The sequence below is a fragment of the Macadamia integrifolia genome, unplaced genomic scaffold (genome assembly GCF_013358625.1).
Source record: "Macadamia integrifolia cultivar HAES 741 unplaced genomic scaffold, SCU_Mint_v3 scaffold1475, whole genome shotgun sequence".
NCBI classification, from domain to species: domain Eukaryota; kingdom Viridiplantae; phylum Streptophyta; class Magnoliopsida; order Proteales; family Proteaceae; genus Macadamia; species Macadamia integrifolia.
Window position 1 is genome coordinate 87149 of NW_024868219.1, and position 21321 is coordinate 108469.

The 21321-nt window shown below is 41.5% G+C and overlaps 1 protein-coding gene and 1 long non-coding RNA gene across 2 annotated transcripts; both read right to left on the reverse strand.

The window, feature by feature from the left end:
* Positions 1-4797: 4797 nt before the first annotated feature.
* LOC122063843 (UDP-glycosyltransferase 708G1-like) lies at positions 4798-6427 on the reverse strand. Its single transcript, XM_042627548.1, has one exon. The coding sequence runs from the start codon at positions 6332-6334 to the stop codon at positions 4928-4930; it is 1407 nt and encodes a 468-aa protein (XP_042483482.1). The 5' UTR covers positions 6335-6427; the 3' UTR covers positions 4798-4927.
* Positions 6428-7053: 626 nt separating this feature from the next.
* On the reverse strand, positions 7054-20539 carry LOC122063842. Its single transcript, XR_006135488.1, has 2 exons — positions 20429-20539; positions 7054-7650 (listed from the first exon to the last, which is right to left on the reverse strand). It is a non-coding gene; the product is annotated as an uncharacterized LOC122063842 (long non-coding RNA).
* Between the last annotated feature and the right edge of the window lie 782 nt (positions 20540-21321).

Here is a 21321-nt window from a genome sequence, read left to right on the forward strand (position 1 = left end):
TATTTGGAATATGTGTCCTAAGGAAAGAAGAGTGATTTTTATTAAAAAAAAAAAAAAAAAGGAATTGAAGTTTTAGAAAACTTAAAAGAGTTTAAGTTTCTTAATTGAATTTATTTATTATAATATAATGCCCCACATTAAATAAAAGGGGCGAGAGTAAAATGGGATCCCAACATTTTGCATCCCATTCTCCTTCTCCTCTTTTGGCTCTCTCCCTCCACTTCTCTATCTTTCTTCTTCTCTTCTCTTCGTACTGATGTTGAACTGTAATTCCTACACAAGGAAAAAAGTAAGTTAGTAGTTGCACTACTGAAGGAAAAAGAATGGCTATTAGATAGTCAATTGAAACTTGTGAAGTTTCGAAAGCTCCATAAACTGTACCTGCTGCACAATTGAGATTCGAAACTTGGATTGCTGGTCTGAGGAAGAACCATTATCTGGAGGAGGAGCTTCGCTTGCGACTCTTTGTAAGTATTGTTCTTATTATTTTGTACTAGTTATCATATTTATTTGGTTTTAATGATATGGAGAACGACCCGAATCGATTCAAAATTCCACTATACATGTCGGGTTGGGCTGAAAAAGTTTTGTTTCCAATAGATCTAGATGTTCAGCTTCCAAATCATTTGAGCTTTTCAAAGTTCTCTAACTCAATATGTCTCTTAAATGAAGATTTTTGAAGATATATCATCATTGCTCGAAGCTTAGCGATCAATGTGCGTTTATTTGACTTATCAAGATCTTGATTCTTCAAAGGAGTTGATCAAAAAGAACTTTTTTTTGTTAGAGTAATACCTTCAATGGCATCCAATAAACATAACAGAGAACAAGCATTAGCTTCTTTTTTTTTTTTTTTTTTTATATTTATTATAATTTATTATTATTATTATTATTATTTTTTATTATTATTATTAATTATTATTATTATTATTATTATTATTTTGGTAAAGATAGCAAGCTTTTTCAATACTTAAAAAATATGTTAAAGTCACTAAAATAATATTAACTATAAGCAATATTCCAATAAGAAAACTACAAACAACCATAACCCGTTAATACCATACAGTCAATTACAAAATTGAACACTATAGCAATTGATTTCATGGGACACACTTTCAACATATACTCTCAAAGGAAATGATTTCCAAGGAACAATCCTACAAATTTTAAAGCTTGGGTAAGATGGTAGCAAAAAATTAGACCAGATACTAATTGAATTTCCTCTTCTTCCACTCTTCGGAAGAAAAAAAAAATCACTTTTTCACGTAAAGGTCAGGTTTTCTCATTACCTCAAGAAGTCCATGGAGAAGAATTTAGATGCTTAGCCTCCGGAAAGGATAAAAAGAGGAAAATTTTTATATTTAAGCAAATGTGCCCAATAAATTAGGTTCAATAAATAACTTTAACCATGGTATTAATTATAGATATCGGTATGATCTCTCTTCCCTCCTTTGTGTTGGTGTTTTCTGATGGAACATAGAATTCGAAGTCCAAGAAAGGAGGAAGAGAAGCTATTATTTTTTATAGAGGTAAACATTTTATTGCGGAAAAATGCAAGTTTTGTTGGGGATCTTTAGCAGATGCAGTTGAAGTTGAAGGAGTCTGTGATTCCCTGTTGCTTGCCCGAAGTGTTGGTTTATTGGAAGGTTGTAGTGTTTCTAGATTACAAAGGTCTAATTTAGGCCCTGAATAGGATTTTTCGTCACTGGATTGGGCGACATACTCCATTGTAGATCATATTTTACCTTTAGCGTTAGACTTTACTTTGGTTATGTTTAATTTCATTCCTAGATCCTTAAATAAGGAAGTACATTTTCTTATGAGTGAGGCTGCCAAGTTCCATATCACTAGAATATTGTGGCCTAAGCCCCCCTTTACTTGTCTTTCCTCGGCACGAATTATTCCCTAGCTACGTTTGCTTAATGAATCTAGTGTTTTGCTTAAAAGAAAAAAAAAAAACACACTTGTTACCTATTAAAAGAAAAAAAAAAAAAAAAAAAAGGGCGTATAAATTGATGCATCTCAGCATCACAGATGATTGCTACTCATACAGATCGACGATATTGGTATCTATTAAAAGGTAAAATGGTTTGATACTCGATTATTATCTGCATTTAAGGGTCGTTTGATCTTTGGCTTGATAGCCAAGAGCAATGATACCATGACTTAAATCGCTGCCTTCAACTAAACTTAAGATGTATCTCGTATGCTTGACTCAAGAACAAGGATTTAGTGCATAGAATCTAATCTGATATTAGTCATGGTCAATATCGATACATATCGTTATTATCGAACAAAAATGTGATTTTTTTGAATTTACAACTGATTCGGACCTATGGGGTGAGATTATTGTGGTAAGCTGCATTGGTAATGACTAGTGATTCAAAAAACGTCACATTTTTATCCAATACTAATGATACATATCGATATCGTTGACTATCAATATCTAAGAATATTTTCATAAATATTTTCTAAGATTTTCCCATAGACCAATTAGGAAATTGACCAATATCAATCTCCTATATTTATTGGATTTCAAGTAGGAAACCCACTTCTACTTTAACTAATGGAACATAGTCTTTCTCTGTTTAGAACACCTTGATGGGCGGGTATATAAACTCTATAAATAGGATTCTAAGTCCTCCTTCTGCATTAAGGTCTAAGGTTATTGGGACCATCACCAAGGGAGCATTAATAGAAGCTATTAGGAGAAACCTAGAGAATTCATTGTGTTTGTATTTGTTTCAGTAGAGATTAAGATACGTGAAGGGTATAATGGTGGCGAATTCTTCACAGTCGATGGTGAATGGTATGTGTCATTCCCCTATCATTTAATTTGTGATTCATGAATGTTTAGGCAAGATCCCTGTTAATGGTTGAGTAGGATTCACATCCTACACAATATTGATATGGAAATGATCGATCTAATAATGATATTCAAAACCCTGATCAAGAAAGGAGACCAAGAGAAGAAATTCGGTTGGGGTCAAAATCAAATAGTGATCCGAATATTGAATTGAATAAAGACCAAACCAAAATTGAATGGTGCCAGTTTGATTCTAATTTAGAGAAGGCTCTTATTCGGTTTCAATTCAATTTCAATTTCAACATGTTACATCTTGAATCAAACCGAAATTGGACCAATTGATACTCATATTTGCTGTCAAGTTGGAATATATTTTTAGGAAAAGTGTCTCTAAGCTAAAGCATATCCTATGCTCAAAAACATTGATTTATTTATTTATTTTATGGGGGAAAAATAATTTGAACAGCTGTGTGGCCCTTGTACCATACACAGAGGGAGAAAAAAATGATAGTTCACCCCTCATCAATGGTAAAAATCTCGCCATGTTGATACTTATCCACGCACTCTCATTGGTCTTGAGCTGGTGTAGGGGCCACTTGCTTCAACAACAGTAATAATAACAACTCAACCTTAACCCAATTAAATGGGTTTGGCTACATGGATCCTTATCCCCCAATTTCGTCATATTTGATACAAGGTCTAAGCTATGCATGTCTTTCTTCACCACTTCTCTTGAGGTCGTTTTAAGTTTGCCTCTAGCTCTTTTAGATTCATCAAAGAAGAAGTATGTGATCCTTGATAAATCTATCAAGGGATATAGTTGTAGAAATCCTCCTATTCAACTACTTCAACTATTTTTGAACGAACTCTGATCATCTCCAGTCATCAAATGCCACCCAATGCAAATTAGACAATTGGGAGAACATGGGAACATGTTTGGGTCCTCCCAACCGTTGGATACTATGTTGGGCATCCTAGTGTGCATCCAATAGCTGGGAGGACATGGGGATGCGTACTCAGGTCCTCCCAATTGTCGGATGCTGCTATGAGTGTCCTAGCAATTGGTGAGGGTCTGAATTCTTTAACACCCCATAGCAATAGTATCTTTGGACCGAAAGCTGACCTAGATAAATTCATATGTTCGATTCGATTATTTTTTGTATATTTCTAGTCTTAAAATCCATCTCAAACCTGAAATCCTTTCATTTTTTTATTTATATTTTATTTGAGAAAGAAAAAAATAAATACAATAATTAACATAACTAACTGCAAAGTATGTTTACTCGCTTAGGCTGAGAGGATTCAAATTCTGAGTGGTCTCGTTACCAAGAGAACTAGGCAATAATAGTATACGCATAATTATTTTAAAAATTTAATGAATAAGTTGAAATCGCCCGGATTGAATCGGTATCAATCGAGATGGATCCTCCCCTTAAGTCTTGACTGATTCAACACCGATTCAATGGTATGAATGTAAAACATTACAAAAAGTCTATTGGAAAAAAAAAAAAGAAGAAGGTAAATTCATCTGATCCAACCTAATTCTAACTGATCCAATTCCAATCTAGATCAATATCAGTTGAGACCGATCCCAAGTTTTAAAACTTTGATGCATAATATAGAAAACAGAAATAAAAGAAATCTACTGTCTCCGTTCTCCCACTGTACTAGAAGTATTAATTAATTAAGTGTGCTAGATCAATTCAATACTAATTCTATGGTATGATCTCAAAATATAAAAAATTATAAAAAACTGATAAAAAGAAAGAAGATAAATTCATTTCGATCAAACTTATTTCTAACTTATCCCATCTCCAATTGAAAACGGATCAGCTGCTCGTACAATCACCTAGTTGAACGAGTCAACATCTAACAACTGTCATTTTAAGTGGACCAAGTGTTAGATGTTGACTTATACAACTAAGTATGATCGTATGAGCAAGATCCTATCTCCAATGCCAGTCTTGATCAATATCAGTTGAGAAAGATCCTATCTCCAATACCAGTCTTATCAATATCAGTTGAGACCAATCCTGATTCCTGATACCTATTGCAGTTTATAAAACTATGGTGCATAATATAGAAAGCACAAATAGAAGAAATCTTCAATTAATTAATTAATTAATAGTGTGCAGCAACCTCTCCGACAAGCCCCGCAATCAACTGAGAAGCCCCACCCAACTCAGCAGCTTTCCTTGCCTCATCTCTCACCTGTGCCGCTGTTACCCTCAGCCGCTCATTCCCCATCATCTCCCTCACCCTCTCGTCTATCTCCTCTGCTTTCACATTCACCCCACCACCTCCCCATTGCCATCTCCTCACCCACACCCCGAGCCCACTCCTCTCCACCACCTCCGCGTTAATCCTTTGATCCCCACCCTGTGGCCACGCCAGCAACCTCACCCCATGCCATGCTGCTTCCATTACCGAGTTCCACCCACAGTGACTCACGAAGCCACCCACCGCCTCAAGACTCAGTATCGCCTCCTGGTCAACCCACCTATTCACCACCACCCCCTTCCTATCCTTGACGATCCTCTCCATCAACCCCCGACCCACCACCTCTTCCACTCCCTCTTCTTCCCTGTCCACCTTCTTGTCTTTCACCACCCACACGAACCCACATCCACTCCTCACCAATCCTTCACCAACCTCACGGATTTGCTCCCTCGACATTGCCGTCCGACTCCCAAAGCTCACATAAACGACGGAACCCTTCTCCTGCCCATCTAACCATTCCATTAGCGATGACCCACCTCGCTCCGTTTCACATTCGCACGGTACCAGTGGCCCGACGGGTATCACCGGCGGTAGCCCATTTATTACTTTTCCTTCATTCAGCGCCGCTACCGTCTCCGGCTCCAGAGACTTGAACGTATTGATTAAAATCCCATCTGATCTCACGAGTGCTTCACCGTTTTCAGTGAACTGGGTAGTGAAAAGATTAGTCTGATCTAGAAGAGGCGGTGGGAGCCAAGTTTTGTGTAGAGGCGGTATACCGGGGATGTTGATTTCATCACTATGAGTAACACCAACGAGGGCAGGAAAATAGGCTAACAGAGAGAGCATTTTAGCTGAGGAAGTGAAAAGGACGTAGTTAGGGATATGAAGATCGTGGGTGACAGGGATGACGGCTGAGGCTAAGGTGACGTCGGTGACGAGAGCAGAGAGAGGGGGATGACCAGAATGAGAAGAGGAATTGAGGAGATGAGAGAGCAGATGGGCAGAGCGACGGATGGCTTCGAATTGGAGGAAGAAAGGGTCTTTGGAATTGGCGGTAGATGGGTCGAGTGGGAGAATATGGAACCCCTTTGGAGTGACCGCATGAGGGAAGGCCGACAGTAGGCGAGCGACGAGGCTTGACTCAGCGAGGGAGACGGTTGGGTGAGTGGTGATGAAGGTGACCCGGCAGTCGTGTGCGGCAAGGGTAGCAGCGAGGCGTACGAAGGGTACGAGATGACCCATGCCGGAACTTGGGAGGAGAGCAATGTGAGGATGGGCTTGTTGCCTGTCACTAGAATCTGCCATTATTTCTGGTGGAGCAGATCTAGATGGATGATTTGTAATGGGTAGTTTAGGAGCTTTCAAACTGAATTTTTTTTTTTTGGTAAGGAGCCTTTAAACCGAAACACGTTATATAAAAAAGAACGAATTCCATGCGAGTTGGATGGAGATAGCACGTGGTGCTCATGTATACCCAAGTCTTCAATCTTTTACGAACATCCCATCTACCCTTCAACCTTGAGCCTTGCGCCAGCCAATGGGTCTTATTTCTATGGATATTTCCTCCTACTCTCTTGGAATGAGATCATCTCCGACGTGCCAGTTTAGCGTGAATCCGATGATTGGGGATACATGTCTAAGCACTATTAGTTGTTCGATGCATAGGTAGTAAGTTTGGAGACGACAATTATATGAGAATGGATACATACGGTAACTAAATGAATCATATGACAATAATATGTTTTCAATAATCCGACGCAAGAAAATGTGTACGGCAATGATATGTACGTGTTTAATATGGTTGCCCTATAAAAATCTGAGAGCAAAAATACGTGTTTATTTTGGTATTAAGAAGGTTTTAAAATTGGTTGTTTGCAACTAAATTCTAATCTCCCATGCTTTCATGAACATTTAAATCCAATTTAGTTTTCCAATTTAGAATAATTTCTACATTTATCATAGCAAATAATAGTATATATCTGTCCAGAACGATCATTTAACAAATCAAAATATCATCCATCATATGACCCGTAAAATACAATAAGAAAATACTCATATCAAATGGTCCATGTCTTAAAGAAGTAGTGAAATCCACAAAACATAATTCATGCCATAAAGAAGAAAAAACTTCAGTTGTTCATATCAAATGGTGCTTGTGTCTCTGAATCATGTGTGAAAGGAGTATAAGTGATATTACGCAGCTGACTTAGAGTGCCACTATAAATTGGAGTGTTAATATAATCAAAATCCAGTACAGATCCAATCCCAAGTTCTCTATCAAGTAATGTTTGATCATCTTTCCTTCGTGCACCCTCTTCATCTTCAACTTTAACTTCATGATTCTTCAATTATTTGAATATCAACAAGTTTATCTAAGTTAAATGACTCCTTACTGAACTTCTTAATGTCTTTTGACTTGATTTTCATAAGAGAATTCATCCTTATATAAACCAAATCTTTCAACATGTTAAGAGTGAATTTATTTCTTTTCTTGTTTTGCACTGCATCAAAAGCACTCCAATTTCTCTCACATGATGATGAACTACAAGGCTGACTCAAAATGCGAATATCAATCTTTTGAAGCAAAGGAACAGAACTTCCATGCATAACCCACTATGAACCTTGAAATGGTAAAGAATAAAAAATTAGAATAGAAAACAAATCCATTATCGAATTTATATAAATTAAAGAGCAATGAAATAATAACAAAAATTATATCTAACTTTTTACTTACATGGAAGAGAATCAATCATTTCTTTTGAAATATCATTAAATAACTTTTCATCTTTCTCATAATACTTCTTCAATTTTGTCACAAATATAGGATTTTGACTGAATGGAAGGGATGTGTACTCAATTTTAGAACATCTTATTATAATTCTTTGCTTGGTTGATAGTGATGGAGTTACCAGTCTATTTTTATATGAGGCTATGCAAAGGGTAATGAATACTATCGTAGATCGTTGTAACAGAGACTCATCAAAATATAAGATGATATTGCAGTTGTTTGATAGGAAAAGGAAAACATATTAAACCATCTGCATGTGGCTACTACTTTTCTCAATCCTTTATTAATGTATGAGGAAAAAATTTCATACTATAATGATAATGTTGGGGAGGCAATGGTCCTGATACGATGGAATTTGTCACCCAATAAAGCGATGACATGTGGCGTCCGAGGCAGGGACACCTGTTGCCCATCCGATAGAGGCCGCAAGGCTTCTAATCACGTGAGGAGAAGATTCCCAAGGAGGGGTTCCTGAAACCTTAAGCTGAGAAATCTATAAGAGGGAACCGAAAAGGAACCTAGAGGAGGTACGCCGACAACCACCATTACTCCTGTAAAAACACTGTTCTACCGGTCACTAACTTGGGCATCGAAGGACTAATCCCGGAGATACCTCCGGGCCTTGCCTTTTGTGCTTGTGTAGGGTCAGCTCATATAGAATTTCGACAGTAACAGATTGGCACCGTTTGTGGGAACGACAGTAATGGTGAGAAAAACCTACAATCGTAAGAAAACTAGAGCAACGCCGAGTATAAACATGGATGGGAGGGAAGCTTCAGGAGGGCTCCCCCCTCAATGGAAATCTGCAAAGAACGGGGAAACAATGATCAGGAAGGTTCCGTTAGGGACCAGTGCTCGGCCGGATATTCAATACACGGAGATAGTAATCTTCCGCCCCCTCCTAGGGCACAAGAATATGTGACAAGGGAGCAGTTCAACGCCCTTCAGGAGAAGTATGATCGAATGCTGAGACAATGAAGGAGGTCTCTAAGGCCATCTCTCAGAGGACCGACGGAGCACCCAAGGCTCCCATGTCCAGCCAAAGCAAGCCCAAGACGAGGGTCAGAATAGTTGAGGATCGATAAGGTCTGGCTGGAATCCTCAAAACCAAGCCATGGGGGAAAGCCCCGCACCTAAAGAAAGGGCACAGAGAGCCACCGGGGCCAGGCATGAGGGACCACACCAAGGAGATAGACAGAGACATGAGGACTCGGGGTTGAAGCAGATGATCCTAGACCTAAAAGACGAGATTCAAAAGGTCATAAAAAACCATAAGGGAACTAGCGAGCCGGACCTCACTAATGACACGGCTCTAGCCAATGAGGTCAGGAGTGACCCCCTCTCGATCGGTTTTTGTCTACCCAAATATGACACTTACGAAGGGTCTGGAGACCCCATCGATCATTTGGAAGGCTTCAAGGTTGCGATGCAGTTTCATCGAGTCTCAGAAAACATCATGTGTCGCGCCTTGCCTTTAACGTTCAGAGGGGCGATAAGGTTATGGTGCAACCACCTGCCAACGAAATCGATTCACAACTTCAAAGATTTGAATTACTTCTTCATGAGGGGATTCTCCAGTAGCCAACCCCTTCAGAAGGCCACATTGAATCTTACCAATGTCAAACAACATGAAGGAGAGTCACTGCGAAGCTACATGAAGCACTTCTAGCAGGAGAAGATCACAATAAGAGGTTTGGACCTGAAAGAAGAGTTCACGGCCTTGTTGGGAGGCGTCAAAGATAAAGAGCTAAAAAGGCCTTTAGCGAAACATACACGGAATAACCTAGTTGAGGTGAGGGCTCAGTGTGATAAATATATTCAGATGGAAGAAACCCTCCAAGCTAATGAGGAAGTTGAAGTGAAGACAGGAAGTAAAAGGACCTCAAGAGATGATGACAAACCTTTTGAGGGCAAGAGACGAAAGTCAGAACGTGATCGGGCACCTAGTCCATCGAAGAAGTTTGAGAGATATGCGTCGCTAAACCAAAGACGAACGGACGTGCTAATGCAGATAAAAGAAACCCTAGACGCCAAAGTCATGAAGTGGCCTAGGAAGATGGGACGACATCCTGAGACGCAATATGGATAAGTATTGCCACTTCCATAGAGACCACGGTCATGACATCGAAGATTGTTGGCACCTGAAAGGAGAGATAGAAGGAATAATCCGAAGAGGATATCTAGGTCAATTTGTAGACCGCGAAAAGGAGGATGCCCAAGATGACAATGACCATAGGGACAATCGCCAAAGAGACGGTAGAGGCCACCGTGAAAGAAGGGGGCCAGCTCGCAGGGGAAATCAGGAAAGATAAAGGGATCGGACACCCGAGGAAGCTAACCATCGCCCTTGTGATGATCATAAAATCTCAACTAGGGTTATAGCAACTATCAGTGGAGGCCTAACCGCTAGAGACAGTTCTATCTCAACCAGGAAGCAAAATCCTATACGTGAAGCGTGCATGTGGCTGAATGGTCAAGCAAGAAGGAAAGGATGGGGACAGTTATCTCCTTTTTGGATGATAACCTGGAAGGGGTGCAGACGCCACATGACGATGCCCTGGTAATCACCATGACCGTAGCCGATTGCAGTGTAAAAATGATCTTAGTGGATAACGGCAGTTTAGCTGATATCCTATTCCTTGAAGCCTTCCAAAAGATGGGTCTAGATAAAAGAAAGCTGAAGAAGGTCGAACACCCGTTACAAGGGTTCTTGGGTGCCCGGTCAAAGTAGAAGGGTCGGTTGAGCTGCCGATAATGGCAGGCATCGGAGACCACTAGGTAATAGTTATGATCAACTTTCTTGTAGTAGACATCACTTTAGCGTACAATGCTATACTAGGGAGAGTCGGCTTAAACTTATTAAAAGCTATCGTCTCCACGCAACACCTCAAGATGAAGTTTCCAACTAAGAATGGGGTTGGGGAGTGTCGAGGTGATCAAGAGGCTTCCCGGAAGTGCTATGCCACCACCTTATGGGGAAAGGGAAAGGCGGGCGAAGTGCTCCTGATAGAAGATCTACGCGATGATACAAATTATCAGAGGGGAGAACTGGCAGAGGAGCTGAAACAAGTCGAAGCCGAAGAAGGGGATAGTATTCACCAATTCCAAGTCGGGGCTACAATGCCAAGACAACAATGGGAAAAACTCATCTCATTCCTTTGAGCCAATTCTGACGTCTTCACCTAGTCGGCCTTAGACATGCCTGGGATAGATTGAGAAGTAATAGAGCATCGTCTGAGCATCGACCCGATTAAAAAGCTGGTACAACAGAAGAAGAGGACCTTCGCCCCTAAGAGGCAACATTAGATAGATAGGAGATAGAAAAGTTACTAGGAGCAAAGGTCATCCACAAAATCCAATACCCTGAATGGATATCCAAAGTAGTTATGGTCCCAAATACAAACGGGAGTTGAAGGATCTGCATCGACTTCACGGATTTAAATAAGGCATGCCCAAAAGATCACTACCCCTTACCAAAGATAGACCTTCTCCTCGATGCCACTTTGGGACATGAGGGGCTGAGCTTCATGGACGCGTATTCGGGATACAATCAGATCAAGATGTGTAAGGAAGATGTCCCAAAGACATCCTTCGTGACCGAGGGAGGACTTTACTACTACGAAGTAATGCCCTTTGGACTAAAAAACGTGGGGGCCACTTATCAAAAGTTAGTGAACAAGATCTTCAAGGGGATGATTGGCAAGACTATAGAGGTGTACATGGATGACATGCTACTGAAAATCCTAAAAGCGGAACACCATATCCGAGACATAGAAAAGGCATTCCAAGTATTAAGGCAATACGACATGAAGCTGAATCCAACAAAGTGCACGTTCGAAGTAGCATCAGGAAAGTTCCTCGGCTTCGTCATTTCGGAGAGGGGAATCGAAGCCAATCCGGTGAAGATACAGGACATTCGAGATATGAAGTCACCACAGAATGTGAAGCAAGTCTAGGAGCTCACAGGTAGAGTCGCCCTAGGACAGTTCATGTCTCGGTCAGCTGATAAGTGCCTTCCTTTAAAACCTTGAAAGGGTCAAAAAAGTTCGAGTGGACAGAAGAGTGCTAAAAGTCCTTCGAACTATTGAAAGAGTACCTAACGACGCCCCCGCTACTGAAAAAGCCAAATACGGGGGATACCTTGCAGTTATACCTAGCTGTATCGACGGTGGCAGTGAGCGCGGTACTGATAAAGGAAGAAGGAAGACAACAGTGACCAATATATTATGTTAGCCGAACCCTTTTGGATGTAGTAACGAGATACAGAAAGGTGGAGAAAGTAATATACGCCCTGGTGATAGCGGCAAGAAAGCTGAGGCCCTATTTCCAGTCGCATACGGTGTGTGTGTTCATAGAACAACCTCTGAAGAAGATACTACAGAGGCCGGATATGTTTCAGCCACTTAGTAAACTGGGCCATAGAATTGGAAGAATTCGACATCCAGTACAAGCTGAGAACCGTAATAAAAGCACAGGCTCTAGCGGACTTCATAGCCGAGACAACGCTAACAGATGAACCCCAGGAGTCTGTTAAGTCTCGGGCATAAAGGACTTGGACATTACATGTGGATGGTGTATCCAACAGTGAGGGAAGCAGTGTTGGGATCATACTTGTTAGCCCCAAAGGATTCAAAATTGAGTATGCAATATGGTTCGACTTCAATGCCTCCAACAATGAAGTTGAGTACGAAACCCTAATAGCCAAAATAAATCTGGCGCGGGCCTTGATGGTACAGGAGTTAGTAGTGTACAGTGACTCACAGCTCATGGTGCAATAGGTGAATGGGGACTATGAAGCTAAGGAACAAAGAATGGTCGAGTACTTAAAGACGGTGAGAGAGAAAGTAATAGCCTTCAAGGAGTTCGAGGTAAGGCAGGTGCTATGGGCAGAGAATGCAAGTGCAGACACGCTGTCACAATTGGCCACCTTTGACTTCACAGACCTTGGACGATCAGTGTATTTTAAAGTATTACCCCAACCAAGCACCGAAGAACTCTGGGAGGTATTACCTGTTGGTAAGTATGACCCTTGTTGGATGGATGCCATAATCGAATACCTGAAAGAAGGAACACTCCCCAAGGACAGGGATGAGGCAAGGAAGGTACGAATGTGGTCATCACGCTTTCTATTGAAGGACGAGATGTTATACAAAATTGGGTTCACCACACTGTACCTCAAGTTCCTGAACCCTACCGATGGTGAGTACGCACTCCGAGAAGTACATGAAGGGATATACGGCCAACACTTGGGAGCCTGGGCCTTGGCCCATAAAGTGCTGAGGCAGGGCCGGTTTTGGCCGACCATGAGGAAGGACGCGGAGTCATTCGTCAAGAAGTGCATTAAGTGTCAAATGTTTGCCCCCATCCCATGGCAGCACTCTACCAAGCTTTCCTCCTTGTCAAGCCCGGTACCATTTGCCATGTGGGGCATGGACATCCTGGGCCTATTCCCCTTGGCCACGAGGCAAAGAAAGTTTGTAGTGGTGGCGGTAGACTACTTCACAAAGTGGGCAGAAGCCGAAGCACTGGCTACGATATCTGAAAAGAATGTAAGGGACTTCTTCGAGAGGATGGTAGTCTATTAATTCGAAATCCCTCGGGTGGTGGTAACAGACAATGGAACTCAGTTTGCCAACCTGACTTTTAGCTTGTTTTGTGATGCCCTCGGCATTGACCACAGAAAAACATCTGTCGGCTACCCATCTACCAATGGACTGACAGAGGTAACCAATCGTACCCTGCTCCAAGGAATAAAGAAAAGATTGGATGATGCCAAAGGGTTATGGGCAGAAGAGTTATACAACATCCTCTGGGCTTACCGCATGATTGAGAGATCAGCCACTGGAGAAACACCCTTCATTTTAACCTATGGCACCGAAGCTGTACTCCCGGTGGAGGTAGGAGCCGTAACCCATGGGATCAAGTATTACAATAAAGAAGAAAATGATAAAGGACTCCGAGCTAATTTAGACCTCTTGATTGAAGTCAGAGACACCTCACAAGAAAGGATAGCCACCTACCAGTAGAAGGTTGCGAGGCATTACAACTCCAAAGTTCGAAGGAACGAGTTCAGAATGTGTGACCTCGTCCTCAGAAGGACAGAGATATCAGACCCAAGGCATCAAGGAAAGTTAGCTACAAATTAGGAAGGTCCTTACCTCTCGAGGATAATATGACCAGGGTCCTATCACCTGGAGACTATGGGGGGAGAAAAGGTACCCTGATCATGGAACTCGAAGAACTTGAGAAAATTCTACCAGTAGAAGTAGCATGCACACTTGTATTTACATTTCATAATCTTTTTCCCTTAGCACTTCCAAGATGTAGCTCTCCCTCCCAAACACTCCGAAGGATTTTCATTTCATAAATATATGAGCTGGCTTACGGCAGTCACTTCTTGATAGTTGCTAATATAAGGCACTTCCTTCGATTGGGTGCTAGGGCCGAAGTCGAAAAAACATGATCGAAAGAGTAGCCTCGGTTGGGAGCTCAGGCCAAGGCAGAGAAGACCTGACCAGGAACCTTAGATAGGACCTTAGTTGAGAGCCGACAACAGGTAGGGCCTAGAAAGGAAGCACCGCGAGGGAGCCTCGGCCTTTATTCCCCCACCGTCGAACCAATGACTCAATAGGACCGAACCTTGTGATAAAGGGCTCCCACCACTTGAATGAGAACTTTGGCCTTCATACCCCACCTGTAAGCCGAAGATCTGGAAAATACCTTCAAATTCAGAATCGGTCTTCCGGATTGCAAAAAAAAAAAAAAAAGGCAAAAGGCGAATCGATAAGACAAATCTTAACAAAAAGAATTTCATTCATAGAGACGCCCGAAGGCTAGAATTACATGAAGATGCCTGAAGGAGGTTGGCCTCCAGATGTTCCACTTTCTGAAGGAGGACTGTGCGCTCCTTGTCGAGTGCTGACTTTTCACATTCGGACACCTTGAGGTCCCTAGCTAGGGCTTCAGCCTAGATAGTCAGCTGGCCGACTTGGTTCTAAGCCTAAAAGAGATCAACAGTTAGAAAAAAAATAAAAAAAAGGAAAAAATTGCTAAAGGTCGAAGGCCAAAGATTATCGCTGCCATAAACACGCAAGGACTTGTAATCATGGCCTTGGTCTGGGGTAACCAGCCAATGGAAAGTGTCTCACCCTCCTTAATGGACCACCAAGGGACGAACCCGACTTTGGCCCGAGAATAACTACCTCTCGAGCTTCAAAAGTCGCACCAGGGGAGGAGGCTCTCGGAGGGGATGCGTTGCGGCTTGGAGCTCCAGCGCCTGAACGGCCTCAGTGGTAGGGTCTTCGGATCTAGGCTTCTTCCTTGGGAGGGCGTTAGAAGTTGAAGACCCTCTTTTCTTGCCTTTCTTCAGCTGCCTCTACTGGGCATCTTGGGCCCTCGCCTCCTTTAGCTGTGCATGTCTCTCGGTCGCGGTAGCTCTGGCTTCTGCTCTCGAAATTTGTACTACAATAAAGAGGGTCAAGATCAGTACAAGATTACTAAATCCGAAGCAAAAACATGTGCAAACCTAGGACTCACCTGGGCTAAGACAGAACAAGAATAGGAAGGCATCCGATTGGAGGCTATTGGACTCGACAGGCCGACGGATGGTCTTATCCTTAGCCATCGACAGTGACTCTGTATCTGTCCCAAAGAGGGTAGGTGCAGAGTTCACGTCCTTCAGGTCTGGGATGTCCCAAGTATTACCGAAGGGGAACCCTTCAGACACTCTCACAAAAAAAACTTCAACTTCCAACCATGTATCAAGGTTAGGTATCAGTTCAGGAATCGGAGGTCTTTCCTAGGGTAGAAGTAGTACCAGCCCGAGTCCCCCTTATTGGAACTGAGAGAGGTCTCCCCATCCAAGAGAAGAAGACAATGAAACTGAGGACTTGCTGCCACCCGTTCTGGGTCAGCTGGGATGGAGAGATGCCATAGTGCCGAAACACTTGGCTGAAGAAGGGGTGAAGGGGAAGCCAAAGCCCGGCCTTGAAGGCATCCTGATAGAAGCAAAGCCGTCAGGATTTCGGTAGCTTGCTCTATCTTCGGGCCTCAGTCTCTGAAGGATGAACTCGTCTAGGATACTACATGACACGCGGAGCTCCATTAGCTCCTCCTCGGTCATGGTCGAAACTATATTCCTGGCTTCGACCTCCAGAGACTTGTTCTCTTGGGCCCTGGAGCCGAGGAGTCCCTCCCTAATACCTCCACCACTCATATTACTAGTGGTATAAGACGAGGAGACATCCGAAGATGTGGATGTGGAGGATGAGTCCGAGGACATCCCTCGGACTTGATTGGGACTCCAACGCCTAGAAACTACGCCCTCGGATGACGAGGTGCCACTACCTAAAGAGCTAGACATAACTTACTTCTGAATGACTGGCTGAACCGAAGATCAGAGGAAAGTTAAGGACGAAGGACGAAGGGTCAAAGAAATGAGTAGAAGACAAAATGAGAGAAAGTGACACTATTTGTAGGCAACAGTGCATCGATACGACTCCCCAACCTCATTAAATGCAGTACACGTCATCGATGCTGGGTTCTTGAAGTACACTCGAGCAAAGCACACGAGCGTATCGCCATATATGGATTAGAGCAGACCTAGCCAAAGGTCACAACCTCGGTTGGAGGCTCAGGTAAAGGCTGGGTAGTCCTGACCAAAGGTCAACCTCTGTAGGAAGCTCAGGCTAAGGTCGAACAGACCTGACCGAAGGTCACAACCTCGGTAGGGGACTCAAGCCAAGGCTGAGTGAACCTGACCGAAGTTCACAACCTCGGTTGGGGGCTGAGGCAAAGGCTGAGCGGTCTTGACTGAAGGTCACAACCTTGGTAGGGGACTCAGGCCAAGGCCGAGTGGACTTGACCGAAGGTCATAACCTCGATTGGGGGCTCAAGCAAAGGTCGGGCAGTCCTAACCAAAGGTCAACCTCTGTAGGAAGCTCAGGGCAAGGCCGAGTAGACCTAACCGAGAGTCACAACCTCAGTAGGGGACTTAGGCCAAGGCCGAGTGGACCTGACCGAAGGTCACAACCTTGGTAGGGGACTCAGGCAAAGGCCGAGCAGACTTGACCGAAGGTCACAAGCTCAGTAGGGGCTCAGGCCAAGGCCGAGTGGACTTGACCGAAGGTCACAATCTCGGTAAAGGACTAAGGCCAAGGCCGAGTGGACCCAACCGAAGGACACAACCTTGGTAGGGGACTCAGACCAAGGCTGCGTGGACTAGACCGAAGGTCACGATCTTGGTTGGGGACTCAAGCCAAGGCCGAGTGGACCTGACCGAATGTCACAATCTCGGTAGGGGACTTAGGCCAAGGCCAAGTGGACCTGACCGAAGGTCACAACCTCGGTAGAGGACTCAGGCCAAGGCTAAGTGGACTTGACCGAAGGTCACAACCTCGGTAGGGGACTCAGGCCAAGGTCGAGTGACCTGACCGAAGGTCACAACCTTTGTAGGGAGCTCAAGCGAAGGCCGAGTGAATCGGATCAAAGGTCAGAACCTCAGTTGGTGTCTCAGGCTAGGATCTAGCATAACTAATCAGAGGCCGTGTTTTCAGAAGCCGAAGGTTAAAGGGGCACTCAAAAGAAGAATTAGGTAGTTACTCCCACTAAAGAGGCTCCTAGTGGAAGTAAGGGGGCTGCTGATACGATGGAATTTATCACCCAATAAAGCGAGGACACGTGGCATCCGAGGGAGGGACACGTGTCACCCATCGGATAGAGGCCGCAAGGCTTCTAACCACGTGAGGAGAAGATTCTCAAGGAGGGGTTCCTGAAACCCTAGGCCGAGAAACCCTATAAGAGGGAACCGAAAAGGAACCTAGAGGAGGTACGTCGACACCCACCATTACTCTTGTAAAAACACTGTTTTACCGGTCACTAACTTGGGCATCAGAGGAATAATCCTGGAGATACCTCCGGGCCTCTACCTTCTGTGCTTGTGTAGGGTGGGCTCATACGGATTTTCGACAGTAACAGGTCCACATCGTAAGAATAATGATTTTAGAATTAATTGAGTAACCATTGCACACATTTCAAAATTGCAATGCATGTTAGCCCTCCATTCTGTTGATGCCACCATCACTCTTAGCAAATCCTCAACATAAAGAATAGATTTAAGCATAAAAAAGTTAGAAGCAAATCTAGTCTTGCAAGGTTTTTTCAACTCTCTGTTATTTGTGTTTTCCCTCATTAAGGCTAAAATTGATCCATGCCTGTACAAAAAGATCACAGTCAACTTTGCTTTTTCAAATACTTCTTTTACCCATGGGATTTCTACATCAATGTCCTTTAGTAGTAACTGCATTCTATGGGCAGCACACTTAATCCTCTGAATATGGGGATACTTCTCCATTATCAAAGAAATTGTCACTCTATAATTGGAAGCATTATCTGAAATTAGTTGAACAACTTTCTCTGACCCAATCCTTTCTATTATAGGCTCAAGTATATCTCTAAGAAATAAACCAGTCTTGGAAACATAGAACACTCAAAAGAATTGAGAAAAACAGTCAACTTTGCTTTTTCAAATACTTCTTTTACCCATGGAATTTCTACATCAATGTCCTTTAGTAGTAACTGCACTCTATGGGCAGCACACTTAATCCTCTGAATATGGGGATACTTCTCCATTATTAAAGAAATTGTCACTCTATAATTGGAAGCATCATCTGAAATTAGTTGAACAACTTTCTCTGACCCAATCCTTTCTATTATAGGCTCAAGTATATCTCTAAGAAATAAACCAGTCTTGGAAACATAGAACACTCAAAAGAATTGAGAAAAATAGTCCCTTTAGGTAAGTATCCAATAATGTTAATGAATATACGTTCCTTAATATCAGTCCACATGTCAGATATAATAGTGCATCCTGTTATAGGCCATAACTCCATAACTGAAGCAACATACTCTTCAACATTTTTTTTTTTTGTATTAGTTTGATCCTCAATGTAGAATAGGAAGGTACTGAATAACTTGGACCATAATAACAAATAGAATGTATCATTTGAATCCAACTTGGGGTTTGAATTATATTAATGCAATGTTATGCAAAATAAAACACTGAGCCATATCATTATCAACTTAACCTTTATTTCTCTGTTTAAACATTCCATCCATAGATAGTTGTTGGAGGCTTGATGATTGACCCATATGTCTTTCACTACTTACATTACATGCAGTAGAACTTTCCCCAATTTTAGTCTTCTTGTTTTCCTTACTTAATGCCCGAAGTGCCTTAGCTTGCACATCATCAGGCACACTACTACATATTCCAACATCATTACCCTTTTTACAAGGTAAATGGTATTTTAAGAGTGAAATACCATCGGAAAACTCTTTATTACAAAACTTTCATTTAAAACGTCCCTTTAAATCATCCACATATTTCCACATTTCATCTTTTTGTCTAATCATTCTTTTTAGTTTCTTAATAAGCAAACAAATAAAAATAAATAAATAAACTTTCTATAATACCTAGCAATCAACAACAAACCAGATCTAGTAGATGTTAACATACAAACAAGCCAAGGTAGGGAAAGATGGAACTAGAAATCAATTAACTTGCAAGAAAAATATGATTTATGTCTAATTAAGAATTTACAATCATCACATGCTAAAGAACCACACTTTCCTGGTCAGTTAAGTTTCATAACAATCAAATGGTCAGATTTAAGGAAGAATCCTTGTTAAAATTAGGAAACTGAAATTTTAACAGGAAACTAGAATTTGATATCAAGGTTTTCAAATATTTATACAGAATTCAATATGGAACTGATGTAATAAGACAATAGCAATTTGATGGTTTAATAATTTTCTGAAATGAGAATGAAGAGAATTGATTCAGTCTACAGGGGTTAATAGAAGCACAGTGCAGTTTTGATTCTTGATTTCGATGGTTAAAACTTGCTGGACTAGAGCAAGGTTAACAGTAACCATTAAATAACAAATCCCAAACAACATTCCAAACCCATATTTAAGAAATCATATTAGAAAACAGAGCAACAACAGGGCATCTACTAAATCACCATAGCAGAAAGGTACTAAATCACCACAGGATCAAAAGGTGAAATCCAAGCTTTCACCTTGCCTCAAATTGTGGGGGCCAGAATCCTGGAATAACCTTGCATATATTTATAATTCTGCTGTAAACTCAAACGTCCTCAATTTAAGAATGGCTTGGGCCAGTCAAAATCAAACCTTATCCAAAAATGAAATAAAATTAAAGGAAAAGACAAGCTAGGAATCTCTTGTGCATAGGATGTTTTGGTGGAATCCTTAACTAACTAGTAACTAGGATTCTGGACTTTTCATATTCTATTTATACAACTAAGCATTAAGTAAAAGAAATAAAATAAAGTTCTAAATCACCCCACAATTCTGGTTTTGAGAAAACCAAAAACTCTAAATCACCCCACTGATTTGGTCATGATGAAGATGATGGGTTTCGAAATTGTAGTGATATAAAAGTAACCAGATTTTAAGAATTGGTGATAAATAGTAGTCTATAGATTCTAGATCTAAGATTTGAATCAAATTTCATTGGATCACAGATTGCATCCATTCACAGAGAGAGAGAGAGAGAGAGAGAGAGAGAGAGAGAGAGAGGATTTCACTCGTAGATAGGGGAAGGGAGATCGTCGCCACCACCGCTGCACTCACCTTTCGACCAATCACCAAAATCACCAAACCGCTGCAAGATAGGGAAGGGATAAGGAATTTTTTTTTTAAATACCTAAATACATTAATGAAGTTTAAGTTATCGACTTATACATGTATTATCCGTGTATAATATGGAGATGTATAAAAGTCGCATATTATATGGGATTTTTACATCAGTTCGACAAATAATGGATTATTGAATAAAACGTTGGGTGCGTGTATTATACGCGTACTTACTAACTAGGGTCCAATGCACACTGTTGCCAAAATTTTATCAAAAATAAAAAGAATCGTTGCTAAACTTCAATTAAGATTTTTTTTTTCAAATCTCTCAAACATAGGTGAAACGTTAGGTGCAAATTTAATAACAAATTACCAAATGGATATGATATAAAAAAATGAGGTACTATCACTCCCTTCTCCTGTACTTTGGTGAAATATCATATTCCCCTAGACATTTTAAAAAATATTGTTCCCCTCCCCCTAATCTGAAAGATTCTATCAATCGTATAGTTCCTTGAGAAATGATTGTTAAGTTATGAATTTATGTTTCCTAATACCCAAACTACCCTCACACATGTGCTATACAAATTATAACCTTTTAAGAGAAAAAAAAAACTGAAGAAGATGATTCCTCTCTCTACAACTCATCTCTCTCTTCAATCTGAAACCCTAGATCCTTTTTATTTTGGGTAAATGAAAATTAAATTAAACAAATACAACATACAAAGCCAAATTGGCTAGGCCAAGGTGAAAACGCTACCAAGCCCTGAAGAGATGGGCCTCAAACCCTTAAGAGAGGGGACAAACCCAAAAAGGGGGGGTAGGGAGAAACAAGTCAAAGAAG

Coding starts and splice junctions, on each gene's coding strand:
- LOC122063843 (XM_042627548.1), bottom strand. CDS start 6,334: ATGGCAGATTCTAGTGACAGGCAACAAGCCCATCCTCACATTGCTCTC.